The sequence below is a fragment of the Tigriopus californicus genome, chromosome 3 (assembly GCF_007210705.1).
Source record: "Tigriopus californicus strain San Diego chromosome 3, Tcal_SD_v2.1, whole genome shotgun sequence".
Classification (NCBI taxonomy): domain Eukaryota; kingdom Metazoa; phylum Arthropoda; class Copepoda; order Harpacticoida; family Harpacticidae; genus Tigriopus; species Tigriopus californicus.
In genome coordinates this window covers 4,696,227-4,713,188 of record NC_081442.1, presented here as the reverse complement: position 1 = coordinate 4,713,188, position 16,962 = coordinate 4,696,227, and the positions used below count along the sequence as shown (strand labels likewise).

Genomic DNA, 16,962 nt, shown 5'->3' with positions numbered 1-16,962 from the left:
GCTTGTTTAACCAAACCAGCAATAAAAAAAGTGTCACAAAATTGTCATCCAACTGTAAGTCATTTCTTAACCGCGAAATTCAATCCTATTTCTACTGTTTGTTCCAAAATGCTCCATATACAGAGCATAGTACTAGAGTGGTTATTGTTGGTGGTGGTGGTAGTGATGACGATGACGATAATGATGACGACGGCTATTCCAAGCATAACGATAAGATATAATCATCATTTCTTGGCAAGGATTTCTTTTCTTGACTTCACTTATATTTCTTTTGCCAGAGGATTAATTAGGAACGCCAACAAGCCAAAAAGGGCCAGGACGAAAAACCAAAGATCTGACCTTGCATTATGCATAATGAAGTTAGCGAGGCTAATAACGACCAGAAAGAACAATCAAAGTTTAGTCATGTACCATAGAATGCCATCAAATACTTCTACCACGCAATCCAGTTTGAGGTTTGAACACAACTGGCTAATGGTTACATCACAATAGCCTCGAGTATCAGGGCCAAGAGGAATTGCCGCCTTAGACTGCTGTTTAAATACGTCGAAATCAAACAGTGGGAGACCCTAATAGATTGGATGGGCGTTGTTACCGTATCGCAAATGGGTGAGGAAATAGACTGCCCCCCAAAAGCCTGAAACTAAATTTGAACTTGGGTGGAAAAACCTCGAGGAAGCAATAAATCGCTTGGAATGAGTTTCGAAGACCCCGAACAGGTTGTGATTAGCATGAGGAAGGGTGACGATCAAGATAATAATGCTGTGGGTTCAGGGAAACAACGGCTTGATTTATTTCCGCTCATATCCAAGGGATCCCGATTTGCATTTTTATTGACGACAACATAAAAGTATAAAATTCAGAGACAATGAAATGTATGGGGATCCTAATAGAGCATGACTAGTTTTGGAGAGGAAACGCCTCAGAGCGTTTTTATGGTGGATATTGAGATTCATGGCTTGATAATTATTGTGACAGTGACCATGCTCACTAGCTGGAATCACGGTTCCACCAGAACTGGAAGCTGCCTTAAATTTCATCAATAGCCTAATATTGCATGTCAAAGGTGAGATTTAAATTGTTGGCACTGAACACAGCTTCGAGTCGCAGGATTCAAAAATGGCGCCAAAATGTAAATGCTTATTTGTTGCTGCAGAACAGCAGCATCGATTGATTTGATGATTGGCGGCGGGTGTTGCGTGTTAGTGATTTCTGTCCTCCACGTCTTTGGTTCGGTTCGTGATCTCGGAATCCGTGGAATTTGATCTACTTGAATGGTGAGGACAGGCCATACTGTGCTCCTCCTCCTCCAAGAGGTCGAAGCAACCTAGATCACAATCAAATACTGACTTGGTGCTTGTGGTGAGCTGGCCATTGGGCGTGGGCAAACGGCGAAGGATGGTGGGGATGTAGGAGCCCGTGCTGTCGGGTTGGGAATTCGGGTAACTTAAGGCAGAATGGGGACGGTTTAAACTATGGTTTGGATAGTAAGGGGAGGGGTTGAGGACCGCATCGGCTGAGGATGCTGGTCGACCACTCCGAGGGTTGGGTCTCCCATACACAGGCTGTTGTTGAAACTGTTGGTTACTATAAATCGGTTGTTGTTGAAGTTGTTGTTGCTGAAGGAATGGATCCGGATGATGGAGCACAGTCCTAGGAAGATCTGTATCTGAGCCAAAGTGGGTCTCATGGAGACTTGGGGACTGTTGGCGGGACAGCATGGAGGTCTGTGGCACCACTGAAGGTGCACGTTGGATGGATATGTCCTCGAGCTCACCACCCACTGACCTATCTTCCTCCCAAGAACCTTGACTAGTGGTCGACCGGGTGGAGCTCGAACCTTGACTTCCTGTCTGGTTGAGCTTGTCTCCATCCCGATGATTAGCACGCCTAGGAGCCGGCTCCAGGATATCTGCATATGCGAGTTGATTGATCTGACGTTCAGTCTTCCGAGGACTGCTTTGGCCCATGAGCGGATCCGTCGTCCATATGGGCTTAAGGGGTGGTTCTGGACTTGAGTCCAAAGTTGCCTGGCTGCTAGGTGGCCTCGATCGCTTCCGCCGACGTCGACAAATCACGAAAATGCAGAACATCAATAGAAGAATCAGAAAGATGATCGCCAAGAGCACCCCCGAGATAATGCCAATTCTCTGGGTGAGTGCATTATCCACGGGGAGAACAATCTTGTCAATTTTTAACTGGAGTATGGCTGACGATTCATAGAGGACACTCCGGCCGTCGTGGTCGACTTGGGTGGCCAGACAGATGATTTCTTTATCATTGTCTTTGAGATCTGCTTTGTATTTGACCGTGTGGAAGACATCTGTAGTGTGAGTGCGATCGTTGCGAATGATCTCTGGAGATGAGCGGATATCCAATTTGGCTTCCTTGGGACCCTCCCAACTTAATTGAGCGGCAGGGTGGCCTTTCGTGGCGGCACAGCGGATCTAAAAGGAAGAAAAGAATGTGTAGGTTAGAAAACCAAAGATGAGATGGTTATCAACCCTCACGAAATTTGCCTCCATTCCATACCCGACTGGGTTTGCCTTTCTGGAGGGTTTCAATTTTGGGCCGGGTGATTAAGGGCATGTTTATCCCTCAATTGTGAGTTCATGCGAAAATATTTATTCTCATTGCCAAATACCAAAGAACAAGTTGAGTTTTTTTCCCTACGTACATGTCAAACTCTGAAGCAATTCTGCAGCAATTTAGTCAATGGCTCAACCTAATTGGCTGATCACGGATGGCTGTGGTGACTGGTGAAGTGGACCGAACCACAAACCAAGCAGTAATGAAATTAGCCTCCGAACGTAGATAGCTTTTGCGACCAAAGGTCTTTAATTAAACCGTACGAGACAAAAACCATTTAAAGGGATGCAAGTTTTTCCCTTCCGTCAAACACGATCAAACAATTATGCCAGCCAAAAGGTAAAACATCTTTGAGGTCAGGAAAAGTTAATTTGATTTGTTCCAAAGCCTCCTCTTCTCAGCCTACGTACATACAACAGCCCTAAAATGTAGGTTTCGGGCCAATTAGGACAAATGCTGAAAGTGGTACTAATACTTAGCACGCTAACATTTCATTGGATTCTCTTGTGGGCACTGTTCCATGCTGTATCATCCCTCATCCGTGATATTTCATTAGTTCATTGGGCAGAAATTTCACTTATAAATAACGGTTGTTAAAAATCAATCAAAGGCAGAGCTCATCGATCTTTTCGCTGGAGGTAAAAGGTGTCTGTTGCCCCGGAAGATGTCTCACATACTTTCCACGATCCACCCCCAAAGCTAAGAAAAAAGCATTCAATGCTCGACTACCGAGGTGTAGCTAGCCAATTTTGTGTTCAGTCATTCTAATCTGTGGCTCATATCTTTACATATCCTCGAGGCTGGCGTGAGAAAAATTCAAAGTCTCGTTTATCTAAGGCAAGATCTTCTGGTCCACACCAAAGTAGTTGCTCCCCTATTCATAACCTATTCGTGGCTAGATTTGCATATCCCATGGCCGATTTAGCTGAGGGAAACATTAATTATGTCATATCACGTGAGAAAAAAGGTCTTCGTGTACCTGTCTTGGCTAAAGAAAGAAATATCGCGCTATAATCTAAACCTGTTGATTAAAGATATATCTCCGTATTATCATTTCAAGATCACCAAGCGGAGAAAGGCAATGGCTAAAATATTCAATTATTCAAACAATGGAGATGAGCGTCGCTGCTTTGGTTCCTACTCAAATGACCAGGGGGCAAAGGGTTAGGGCTCTAAAACTAGAAGCACTTGAATTGATGCCCTGCAATACTGTAGACACATAAAACAGCAAGCCCACTGAATTGTGAACTTCTTTGTGGCAAATTTGAAATTCAAATCCGAAGCTTGCGATTCCTTCTGTCACAACCACCAGATCCAAGTTAGCCTTTATAACTTTCAGGCAAATCGGAGGTCTTCAAAGACTTGGTTTTCCTCAGATTTTGATGAAATGTTGAATAACTATCATTAAGAGAAGTCTTGGCTCGTTACTTGTAATTTGCCGCATAAAAAGAGCAATTATCCCGTCAAAGGAAGGAAAAGAAGAGATCCGCCAGACTTTGAACCGAATAATAGACCTCAGTTCAGATTTGGTACATTTACAAATTGCGGAAGCACCGCATGAAAAGGAAATTTCTCACAGCAGAATATTGTAAAGGAGTAGCCACCTGTTGTTGGGCACCTTTTCTAGGCCTGCCATTGAACAATCTTCTAATCTTGAAGGAAATTTCCAGCTGTTCCATTTCATTGGAAGCACATAAGATGTGCAATGTACAACAAAATATGAGAAGGCCTTTGGCGAAAAAAGTGTCAGATATTTGTCAACCCGCCTACTCAGTTCTTTTCCAAGTCGCAAAAGCAAGAACGTCTGAGAGGCTGGGAATTATGAGTGGTGTTATTATGCCAGACCCCAACACGTTTGTCTGGGCCATAACTCTTTCCCGTCTCACTTATTACTTCGTGCCCAGAAAACGAACTTTGGCATGGGCATACAATGAGACTACTACACTCTTTTCGAGGGTCGAGCATGAAGTTCCCACTCAGACTTGGATCTTAGCAGGATGTAACAATAAATCAGGTCCATAGGGTAACTTACGCTTATAGTTTCTCCTTCCGTGATAGTGAGGACATTCTTGCTCCCGAATTCGGGGTCAAACTTCACGCTCGCGGGTTGTCCCACCTCCAGCGAGACCCGTTCTCGGGCACTGTCAAACTGGTCGGGATCACTGACCATGCACAACCACGAGCCGTAGTCCTCGGGCTGAACGTTCTTCACCTCGATATCGCAGTTGTTCAAGCCCGAATCCATGATGATCCGACTGTCCAGATCACACACGCTTCGGGGTGAGTTGAGCTGGATGGCGCACTGTTTGTCCCCTTGGGGCGAGTTCCATAAGCAGAAGAACCACCTACGGTCGGTTCGACACGAGAGCCGGACCGAATGACCGAGCTTCACAATGCGGCCGTCAGGCGGACTCTTATTGATCACTTGAATGGCTCTGGACTCGCGATTGGGCACAATGCGGTTGGTGTCCCTGCCATTGCCCTTCTGAGGAGGCCACTCCTGTCCTAGACAGAGATGGAACAGGTTCAATATGTAAGTGGACACGAGGAACAGGAGCAGAAGATTGGTTCTTGGACGGCGTCCTTGCATTTTCTGCGAGTAAGTCATAGTTGTCCTTGCCTGGCCTCGCGTGAGGTCCAACTCCGAGAAAATCGGAATAATACCACTTAGACCATCAGGCCCATGGTCATTATAGCTGAAAAGGAAAAGGGCATTCGCGCAGTAATGGAACCAAACTTGGAGCCAGTGCCTTCTTCCTCTGTTGGTGAGAGTTCTTTTGTTTGAGCCATGTCACAAACTCGCAAGTCGTTAGGGTTGTTGTCAAGGAGCTCTTTCAAAGCGAGAGTTTTCAATATCGAAACGGACTCGCTCGACTTCCTCCGGCCTCTTCAAGTTGAAGGCCCCGACAAATATTTGATTTCCACAATTGACAGGTTGAACATCAAATATACCGTCTGACTCGTCGTGTTTGGTGGCGTGTGCGTGCCTTTAGCGACTTACTGGAAGCTTCTGGCTTCGGTTTAGTGTGGTGTAGACCTAGTGGTGGGATGGATGCGGGAGAGGTGCTTGATTATCAAATTCCGAAAATTCCATCACTCTTGCTTGATGTGGTGTCCTGGTGGAGGAATTTTTAATGGGAAGCAATCAACGGCTCAGATTTCTGCGGTTATCGACTTTGGTAAATTTATGACAAGAGCTCGCGAAAGACGAAAATCGACTTCGGAACATTTGCAAGTCCATAGAAGGATAAGACATTTTCCAATGTGCGGTAGTAGATAGAGACGAAGCCACGATTGGATATCAGGTTACAAAAAGACACACGTCTTTGGAGTGCCTTATGGCAAAATCAAGTTTCTTTGTTTCTTTGCTCTTCGATTCGGCTTAAAGATGGCAACGGGATTAATGGTGATGATGTGGCTATTTGTGGTGAAATCGTTTCGACGTTGAGTCGATGCGGCAAAATTATCGACTCTTAAGAGTCAAATGGGGTGGAAAATATTTCTCACACTTTTTTTCTTTCCCCCTGAACTCCCTCTGAACTGAGAAGCAAAGCTAGAAATTAACGAACGAATGATTTGGCGGCTTCGTTTTCTTCTTCTTTCGCAAGCAGCACCCTAATGACATTTCCACTACAATGTAATGACAAAAAAGTGGAAAGTTGCATCTCATCAAAGGATTCAGACTCTCATCTTGGTCTAATCATGAAATAATGAAGGTGGACACGCTTTGCCAAAAAAACACACCTCCAAAAGACACGATTTTTGAGGGGCTCACTAAACACCGGCGGAAAATCTCAACAGATAAATAGAGAAAGAGTCACGTCACTTTGAGTCCCACGTTCATTCTCGGTAATGGCTCTTTTTTTCTTGGCATGAGCTCACAAATTTGGGCTCGAGTTTTGGCATCCACACTCTAGAGTCGGGCACGATTTGATGCGGGAGAACCCTGTTTAGGTCAGAAGTGGTATGCGGATGGCGATCCTACTCTACTCCCAACGGAAGTGGACCAAATTTAGCGTTGAAGCTCATTCCGGAGAAACTATTTCAGTGGAAATGCTCCTGCCACCTCACCCCTTGGGAATAGCGACGAATGGACAGACAATAAGTTGAGAGCTTAATGAGCCGTTGACGCTATCCAAAATGCTCCGGAACGATATGTAGCTCAGACAATGGACGTTATGGCATAAGTGCTTTTTCTAGGGGGTGCTTGTCCAAGAGATCCACCCAGTTTTCCAGGAATGACAACTCCGAAGTTGATACACGAGACCTTGAACAAACGGACAACTGAGTGGAGATGGCTTGCTCGAACAAATAACAACACTCAACCCCTTGCGCCACTCAGCTGGATGTAGTTGTAATTTCTCTGGCTTGTTTCCGCTTGGATGCACCTGGCACATCCGTTCATTCAACGGGCTGATGATCACCTTATTATGACAAATTCTTCAGGAGCAGCGTTGGAACCACCATGGCAGCAGCACCGACAACTTCCTTCTCAGTCTCGAGCACATGAGCAACTGATTCACTAACACCATCACCGCCGTCGTCCCCTTGCATTGGCCGAGAGCGTAGGATTCACTCCGCGATCCATCCATCCATCCTGTCTCCTATGCTCCTCCAGCTCCTTCTCCTTTTCCTCCTCCTCAGTTTGTTGCGCTCGTACCTCGTGCGCTGTCACTTCTCTCTATGGTCTAGAATGAATGTAGAGAGGGAAACTCGCGGTCTCCCCTTCGTTCCCTCTTACTGTATGTACGAATACGTATAGTCCGTACACACTGCTCTATGCGGATCGGCGATCGTTCTCGCCCGTGGATGGCGTTTCAGTTGTCGGTCTATCCACGAAGGAGTATTTGGAAGCTTGGGAGCTGGGATGGAAGCGTTCGCATTGTGTGTGGGAAACACCAAGCTAAAAGTAACGTAAGGGATACATGTGCACCTCCACTCGATGCGGCAATATAGTATTTATCCAGTACGTACAGTAGTCAGTAGGGCTATATACTGGATGTGCTAGTAGAGTGCGTTCAGTCTATGTAAGTACGTACGTACACATTCTTCCATGTATGTGTTTTCTCGTTTGACGCGAACTCGAGTGAGCGCAGTCCTGCATATCTTTTTTGTCAAGGTTCTTTTTTACGAATCTGTCACTTGAGCGAGGCCTGATTCATCGACCCATTCGTTCAAATAACTTCAGAGTACATATCACCCGAATTGTCGAGGGGGAAGCTTGCTTTTTGGTGGAGAAGACCCGGGGGATAAAGTCGTCGAAAGTTATCTTTGGACGGCTTGAAGGGTTATACTTTGATCGTCATTGTTGTGGCAAGTCTCGTTCGGGGTGTTTATCTTAGACACTGGATTGTTCGCGTTCAACTTTTTTTTTTTTTGGGGGGGGGGGGGGGGGGGGGTGTTCGTGCGTCTCTTTTTAACAAAAGTCATCGCCAGGTTCCATGTTTACTTCTCTCTTGCCACTGGGAGGTGAATTAGGGGTCTGGAAAACAATAAAGCATGCTCAGGATATAACCTTTGATGAAGAGATAAGCCTAGACTCTCAAGGTTTTGTCAGAATTCGCAGGGTGAAGTCGCGTTGCATCCAATGGAAAATCGACGCACTCGGCACACAATCCAAACGCAAACGCCTACGTACTCAGTAGAAAAACGATGATAACCTTTGTTCGGCATTGGATACTTCGTTCAAACATATATCATGCTTTTCAGTGATATATTCCTGAGAAGTCTCGTGGAAGAAGATATGAATATCGCTTTTGCCTTCAGACTCTCACAATCCAATGTGGTCAGATGGAGTTTGTGTGAATGGCCGTTAAAGAGAACGATGATCACGGACAAAGAGTCCGAATCAACAGGAAATCGACGATAAACCATGATTCTCATTCAAATGAACCTGGTTCAAAATTGCCGCCTCGGTCGCATGTAACGAGCAAGAAATGCTCAACCATTGCCATTGGCTAGATTACTAACAACTTGTCACAGGTAAAACATTGCTCACAAATCTCTGACATCCATCAACTCATTCTGACCAGGTAATGAATCACCGACGAGTCCAAGCACCGCTCAGCATATCAAAATCCATAACCTTAAGGGCGATCAGACTCGCCAGGAAAAAAAGAACCGAACAGTTTCTTGCACCCATTTTCAAAGCCCTCCGTCCGTTTGGCATGATGAATGTCCCTTTAAATCGTCTCAGGATCGAGTCTAGAACGCCATATCCCAAAGGCAATCCAATCCAAGTGCCCCTGTCTTGCCGGCTAGGAGGCATGAGTGTATTCGCAACAGGATCCTTGCTGGCAACCATATCGGATCGAAGCGAGGCAGGCTCGAGATGGAGATTCAAGTGCAATATCTAACAGTCTGGGCAGACGGATGGGCACAACGTACCTAGAGTAGGCCTTGGAAACGAGAGAAGTGCCTCGGGCCTGGTGGGCCCTATTCGACGGAGGCGACGAGGATCGAATGAGACAGAGAAGGAGGAGGCACTACGAGAGGAAGGCCAAGAAGTTATCAAGGTTAATTACTCCTGGTGCACTCGGGAGAAATTGATTTTTCCTCCAGGCAACGATGGATCCTCCCACTTTGTCTAGCCTCCCTTCACAACAAGAGAACAACTTGGACAGTAAAGGCATCATTAATCATGCCTTGAACGGAAGTGTGTCTTCCGACGAGGCTAATAATGATCTTCACCTCCATTCGGATATTGGAAGCTGTTCATAAATTCGATTGTGGGGATACGTTCCACTCGCGATTTGAACTACAAAAACGAGCGCCTGAGTTGAGATGGTTTAGAATGTACATGATATACAATATCTTGGAGTCCGCCTTCAGTGCGGATAATTTCAGCGATGGCCTTGAAACACGAGCGATCAAATGTTGTCCTCACCGAAGATTACACGGCGTTTTTGGTTCGCCTCATACGAACGTAGGTAAGCACAGCCTTATTCAGATCTAGACATGCTCAATCATTGCCAACTTATTCGCAACCAAAACTCAGCACTTTTGTGCGCGTACAGCATAACTTCGGGTTCAGGTGTGTTTTGGGGAGTGATTTTGGTTAATATCTTGAATGTCGTCTCCTAATTTGCTTTTCTCTCGCAGCTACACAAGCTCTTTTTGCTCTGAATAATTGAGAATTCCCTTGGGGATATTGAAGGCATTCCTTTCGTCCTTGGCTTGATTTAGCTCCGTAAACACGTTTTCATCTTCATCGTCTGGAAAGACGATATTCAGCGAGCGGAAAAGTCACCTCTGATGAGTCTTTGTCTCCCAGTTCTCGGGTTGTTATTCAATTTTGCACATTCAAATTACAGCCAAGATGATATGTAAACAAAAAAGCAGCCTACATGGAAGAAATTAATACTCCATGCTGTCTGCACCGATCATTAATCTCGCCTATCATTATCAGACCACAAAGTCTATAATCTTGGCCTGTCGAACCGCTCCCATCATCCAATCGGCCCCCAAAGCCAGGTTTTGATCCTTCCAAAACGGAATTTCATGCTCACGAGATATGGGATTAGAGGCTTACTAGTTTTATTACACGACAAGGTAGGTGAAATCATGAATGGATTGACGCTTGCAACATGTTCTTGTGTACCACATCTACCTACACTGTATTGAGAAAGAGAGAACAACAACACAACTGTGGCTTCCGTTCGTTCGGATTCCGGCTAACCTAATTCATACCACTAAAAGAGACACCTACAGCCTGCTGTACATACCTGGTGTGATCATAAAAGTTATCTTTAAGAAGCCTTGCACGTCTTCCTGTGGTTCAGCGATTGCTGTACTGTTTGGAGAGACGGAAAAAATGTTGTCTTCCGCTTTGTCTCCGTCATATTGAACCGTCATTGCAAGTGAGTACAGGTACTAATAGCTCTCCTACGGTTGCAGCTTCTACGTACAGTATGTACAGTACCACAAGTCCATATCAAGGAGGGTGGTTCTGATGGTTTGATAGACAGTTAGTTTCTCCCATTGTTGTTCACTTAATTTGCTACAACAACACTAAAGCAGGTGGACAGACCATGTCGACTTTCCTAGAGGCCTAAATGAGGGCATCCATCACGCCAAAGACCATCGTTTTCAGGCAGGCTTTCAATCGTTGGTTCCCTTTAGGTAGAGTTGGATGGGAACCGATCACTAACAGATGGATTGTGCCAATCCAATTCAAGACTCTGTCGTGGCGAGGGATTAAGTGACAATTGTGGAATCAACTCATGTTCATGGTTTTTGATGCACTTTTTTATTGAAGCGTAAGTAGGGCTTTGACTGACTTTCTTTCAAAACGATTTTTCCCAAAGGAAAAATCTGATGGTAAATCACATGCTATTGATAATGAGAGCGAAACAAGCGGTGTTTTGACAAAGTAAACGAGTCTCGTGCAACCGCGGAAATTTTCATTCAAGTGACATCTTCTTTCCGACCGGAGTTCGTGCAAAAACCACATTTCCCCACTCGTCCACTTTTCCAACCATGATTGGAGGTGAACAACCTCTTATGGTCTGATGGCACAATGCAGAATGCCATCCAATCCATATTGAAGCCACATTTGTTCCTTCAACGATGCCAATTGTTTTGGCATTTCAAGCATTTCAACGTTTGGCTCATTGATATTCAACCTGCAAAACATTGACACTCATGACTTGTCAAACCCTTTGACTTGGGCATGCTCAGGAATCCCTCTCTCTGCCCCGCCACCATGTCAGTTCTGAGCAATCATCCCCGAGTTTCAAGGACTCGTTTCAAGTGATTTGTCATAGAACTCTTGGCGATGTTTAGGCTCGAAAAAAGCGATCGTTCTGCCTCTCTCTTACCTTGGGCAAATCACATTGTTCGTCTCTGGACTCCCAGTGAAATGAAACAATAAAGAGAGCAACAGGGTCGGTCAGCCAGGGCAATCAAAAGGCGTTATTTTTAAAAAGCTAAGTTCGTCTTCGTTCAATGGAATGTAGAACTAATTGAATTATTTCCCTGTCACTCTGAGGTTTTGAATGGCATGCGTAACCAAAAGCCTGGCCACGACCCCACAGGTGATCCTTTCTCTGATCTGATGGGGTGTGAAGGAACTTATTTTGTATCAGGGTAAACCTTGGGAAGTTTGCGCCGTATCTGCTGGGAATTGGCGCTTGAAAGCATATTTGTCAAAGTGCAAGATCTGGAGCTGTTGCGTAAATTGTACATACACCCTATCCGAACTGTAGAGTAGTAACTAGAGCAAGGCTCTATTGGATGTGTCTCTTAGGTGAAGCCACCTTATTTCAATTGCAATCATTGGCCAATGATCAGCGTCACTGTTGAAGTAGTTGGTTGCTTAAGCTGCCACACCCTGTTCAATGTGCTTTGCATAAGTTGTTGGAGCTTGTCCTCGATGGCTTATCAGGACATCAGTTTCAATTCTCAGGGCGGATTCCAGGAGATGGTGTCTGGATTTTCTCATAATGTGGGTGTCTGTTTCGTCATTTGAGAAGATTTGAATACAACGATAACTTGAGATGGCCTGAGATGGCCCAGAAAAAGCTCTCAATCTTACCAGAGAGCAATGGACCTTAAATAGTGACCTCTGGTGGCGACTATTAGATACAAAGCAAAAATGCTTAGGAGTTATTTGTTATCTGTAAATATGACAATTAATCTTTGCTTTCACGTGCTTTTGTATGATCTGACCTTAACTCTCAGGTTTCAAGCTAGATGGTAATTTTCCTATGACCATTTGATTTGGACTAACATTGGACGTCACGGTTGAAAACTTGGGAGATATTTTATCTGTACGTCAATTAATGCCAGAAGTTGAGAGCACGAATTTGAGTTTCTCTTCGCCTTGAGATGTCTCAAATGCAGAAACCCTTATTTGATTGCCCAGAATCAAAATCCCGGCGTTGATTTAAAAGAGATCTGTCAATTAAGATCAATGTCTTTTGATTAGATCAGACTCTCAATTTGAAATCCACCCAAATGACCAATCAAAATTCGTTATCCTATTACCATTTCAATTAACATTAACATTTCAAATGGCACAAAAATTCATTTTTCAGATTTTCATTTTTCCCTTGTAGTTACAATAATTGCCGCTACCATGGCGTTGCGGTGCACATCTCTATGAAGGGTAAAAGAGGGCAAGAAACTTGTCCCCGAACGGGTGTTTCTCTCCCAGTAAATGAACGGGCGTCGGTCCATGAAAAAAGATGTCATAAATGACATCCCATATTCATTGAAGTCGACTTGGCGAGGTTGATCTTGATTTGTGGGAATACTCGCTAAGGCGTCAAAATTGAAATTACCCAAATGCTTGGGCACACCAAAACAATCACTCACACATTCGTGTCTTTCGAGATTGAATTATCTTGGATGTTCTCTGTTCAAGGAATTCGATGAAACATTAGCCCTCTGAGGATTATCGGGAAAGATACCTTGAAATAGCCGTTGAATCTGCGTAAGTCTGAAATTGATCGCGCCTTTATTTCAATGAGATGGCACATTACACACGTGTTGATGGATCCGTTTGTTTGCAATCATCAAACTATCATTTAGCACAGAGACCAAAATGGTGGCGATGAAAAACCTGATTGTGGGCTCCATTTTCAAGACTGATCATCAGTTTTCCAGATGACGGTCTTTTTTCCATTCAATTTCCACGTCAAACTCCGCATCCGAAGGTGAGAGAATGAAAAGACGTGATGCACCAAAAAACCACGAGAACCACTCTGAGAGAAATTGGAAATTTTCAAACATTCAACAAACCCTCACAGCTTCAGTAGATTTTTCGAGTGGATTTCAAGTTGATCAAATAGGCTTGTAATTACATGCAATGTCTCCCTCAGTCAAACACTCATCATCCAAGTGTTGCTTTCGCCAACAAAACATTAGAAAGAGACATCAAACTTGTGACAATCTTTCCGAGCCCTGACGTCAGCGTCGAAAGCTTTCTGAAGTCCCAGGATCTTTAATAGAGTTAGGAAAACATGGTGATTTTGTTAATTTGCAGTGCTCTCTGTCAGGCGAACAGAGGTCTGTTTATGTGGATAGAAGGCTCGGAAGCTGTTGAGTCAATGGAAATGAAGCTAGTGATTGTATGACGTTTAGCACTCGATCAATGTTCAACGCTCCGCCGGGTTTGACCCCGTTTGAAGCCGGGTTCACCCTTTTCAAAGTCTGAAATTGTTTTTGTGTCAGTGGCTCAGTCTCAATGGCATTTTTCAAAAGCATCACCATCATGCCTTGTGCTCGTTCGCTTGACACAGATTTTTCGTTTATCCCGACCAAGATTGAAACGGCCTTTTTCCAGCCGGATCATGGAGCTTTTTTTATTTTAGCTTCAGAGAACAAGACCAAATGAGGTTGGAATTTAATCTCGGGAAGTGCAAATACAGCATCACTAGAAGATAATCCTCTCCCGAGAAGAATATTTGCACTATCGTGAGCCCCAAGTCCAATTTGGAAGTAGAGCTAATTGGTTTTGGAACCAAATACAGCGTCACAATCTGTGGGATCGCTTTCCTGGCAATAATCTCCGTCAAATTCCTTTTCCCCTCAGCCCAAATTTCGTGGATGTCTTTTACGAAACAAAAAAATATCTTATCTACCAGAATGTGATGGGCAATTAAAACCAATTAAACTGTCGACCAAGTAACCACGTAAATATGATTGAATCATGACGGAGAAGTGATCGATTCTCATCTCGCCTGAACTTTATCCGAGCAGAAAACACTCGTCTTTGACTCGGCCCTCCTGTCACGAATGTGTCTTCTCAGGGATCCATCAAGTCAAGATCAGTTTCCGTCAAGAAACAGCTTTGTAGTATGTGTCGACTAGTAATATTGAGAAATGCATTTGATGCTTTGATTGGCAACTTGGTAGTCGATATGTGACTGGTTAATTCGACACTTGTGGTAAACCTGAGCAATTTGGATTATGCATGGCAAATCAGATACGAAAATGCCAATCGCTTGCCATCCAGAGTGAACAGACAGCTGTTTCAAGTTAGCCATCTCTTGAAAAGACGAGATTGGCCTATATTTCTGTATTGAATTGACATGACCTCGATTTTTTGGATAGCACTCTCATGAATAACACATTTCAAAATGGGATTCAAAATGAGGTGTGTTTTTTTAAGTTCGTGTCGATGAGGCCATTTCGAAAATTTCTGGATTCTTATTTTGACCGTTCCCGTAATGGATCCGTTTGTCATTCATACAAATGAGAGTCAGAGCATTTCTCTTGACTCGTCAAGAAATCGAGAAGAAAAAATCTGAAACCAACAAAAATGAGAATGATCCAGTGCTATTCGAAGCGTTCAACTTTCTATCGTCACTAATCAGTATGATTAAAAGAATACCTTCCTCTGACCATAGGATGGACGGTTGGATGATAATGGCCCCAAATCACAACCTGACGAAGATACAAGCTAATTCACCACCACGATATCTTTTTTTAGCTGGACAGATGGAGTCGAACTTGTTGACACCCTGGACCACTTTTTGCCCTTAATCACTCCTATTCATCCACACTCCGAATTCGAAGTGATCAGATCGAAGGTTTTGCCCTTGTGGTATTTAGAGCTGACATGTCTCTCTCTCTGTCTTTCTCTGATTGCCTTGAGCTTTTTGGGGGATGACGGATCGGCTACTCCGGCAAATATAATCTGGTTCAAAAGTGAAGCAATTAACTGCATGCAAACTCGGATGAAAAAAAACAACTTACCCAAGCCCCCATGTTTACCGATTTTTTCCCCCCATTCATAATGCCAGGTACCTGATCATGAAAACAGAATCCATTCAATGTCGGAATCAATGAGGCATTTGGCAGTGGGTGCATATTGATGAGTTTTAAATCTGTTCGATTTTGCATTTCTCCTTCGACCTCACGATATGCCTATGGACACTTTATACTGCACTGTTTTGGCATTCACCTCTTTCGCAAGACTTCAATTAGGATAATGACGATTAGGCACCATTAATAATGATGCCCTCTGCCGTGTGGCGTCTCAAAAAATCCTGCATATTTCCCGACATCTCTAATGAGCATTTTCATTCATCAATCTTGGAACTCCAAGTCCGACGAGAGAGTCCGGAAACGCGATCCTGGACAAAGCGATGAGGTGTGCGATTGTGTCACCATTTTGGACACAAACAACGTGGCAATGCGGATTGTGTTCCTTCTCATTAGTGCCCGGACTTTACCCTGCTCTTCAACACCCCTCGTTGAAGTCCTGATTCACCCTCGGTTGTCTAATGATTTGATGGTAACGGAGAAAGGAACCCTGCTCCCAACGTACGGCCAGTCCGCATAAGCGTGTTTTCGCCAGAATTCACCCAATTTGCGACCCTTCTTTCATTTCTCTCTGAGATGCTGATGTCGTGTTCCGAGACCGTGGAGAAAGGCTTGTCAACGGGTTGGAACTTGGAAGGGTGTTAAATGATGGAACATCTTGGCATGTGACTGATTTACCGGTAACTGGGACTTGGTCTCTCGTCTTTGTCACGCGCATCACTTGAAAATGAGAACGACGACGTCTAACAAAACGTTAACGTACCTTGGCCAACCAATTATATTAAGTTAGGGTAAGGCTGTCTATGTTCCTGGCCATTTTGTTCCAAGTCTAACAACATGAGTGTGTATTGGGGTTACTAATCGACTTTAGGATCCGCTGTTTTCTTTGGGAAAGGCTTCCAAGCACTTAGCCTTTTGGCCGACCTTTGCTGCGGCAGATTTCTTTTGTGCCAGCCTTTATGGTCCTCGACAAGACCTGAAATGAAACGGCCTTGAGAGCTAAGACAACATTAACAACCATCGCGTTCCCTGTGTCCCATTGAAGAGTTCTGGACAGCCATTGGATTTGTTCCATTGGAGACGTGACAGGCTTGCTCTCTTGTTCCTCCGCCTCCTCCATATCCTCCTCCTCCTCGATTTTCAAACCAATCTCTTACTTACAAGCCAGTAGTCCAACCCTGGAATGAAAGTAACAACACGTACGATGAGTAAAGTCTGGATCTCAAAAAAGCTCAGGAAAGACGGGAACGCCAATGGAATCTTAAATGATATTTCAGGTCTTTAACATCCCTGAACCACAACATTTCTTCACACCTCATTCGGTGATTAGACCTTGGTGCTGCCATTGAACCCAATCACCTTTAACCAAGCTCATGGCTAGCTGACTGAAGATTGAGGCCATCGCCGCCTTCACCTACATACTTAATCAATATGGTCGTAGGAGGGAGCACGACATGCATTCCTTGACCACGAAAGAAATCTCGGCCATAATAGCTCATAGAGAGAATTAGGACCATCAAATAAGGGTCTTCTGTGAATACGCATGCGAGCTTGAGCCTTTCTCCTCTCACCGATCATCAGAAATTGAATGATGATGATGAG

General features: G+C 44.3%; 1 protein-coding gene across 1 annotated transcript; it reads right to left on the bottom strand.

Annotated features, from left to right (window-relative positions):
• Positions 1 to 748: 748 nt before the first annotated feature.
• On the bottom strand, positions 749 to 7,103 carry LOC131877796 (uncharacterized). Its single transcript, XM_059223584.1, has 2 exons — positions 4,622 to 7,103; positions 749 to 2,447 (listed from the first exon to the last, which is right to left on the bottom strand). The coding sequence occupies exons 1-2, from the start codon at positions 5,195 to 5,197 to the stop codon at positions 1,203 to 1,205; spliced, it is 1,821 nt and encodes a 606-aa protein (XP_059079567.1). The 5' UTR covers positions 5,198 to 7,103; the 3' UTR covers positions 749 to 1,202.
• Between the last annotated feature and the right edge of the window lie 9,859 nt (positions 7,104 to 16,962).

Bases quoted from the DNA above. Each gene is read 5' to 3' on its own strand.
- LOC131877796 (XM_059223584.1), bottom strand. From the start codon at position 5,197: ATGACTTACTCGCAGAAAATGCAAGGACGCCGTCCAAGAACCAATCTT. The intron at 2,448-4,621 runs GTAAGTTACCCT...TCTTCCTTTTAG, and splicing joins CGGAAGGAGAAACTATAAGC to ATCCGCTGTGCCGCCACGAA.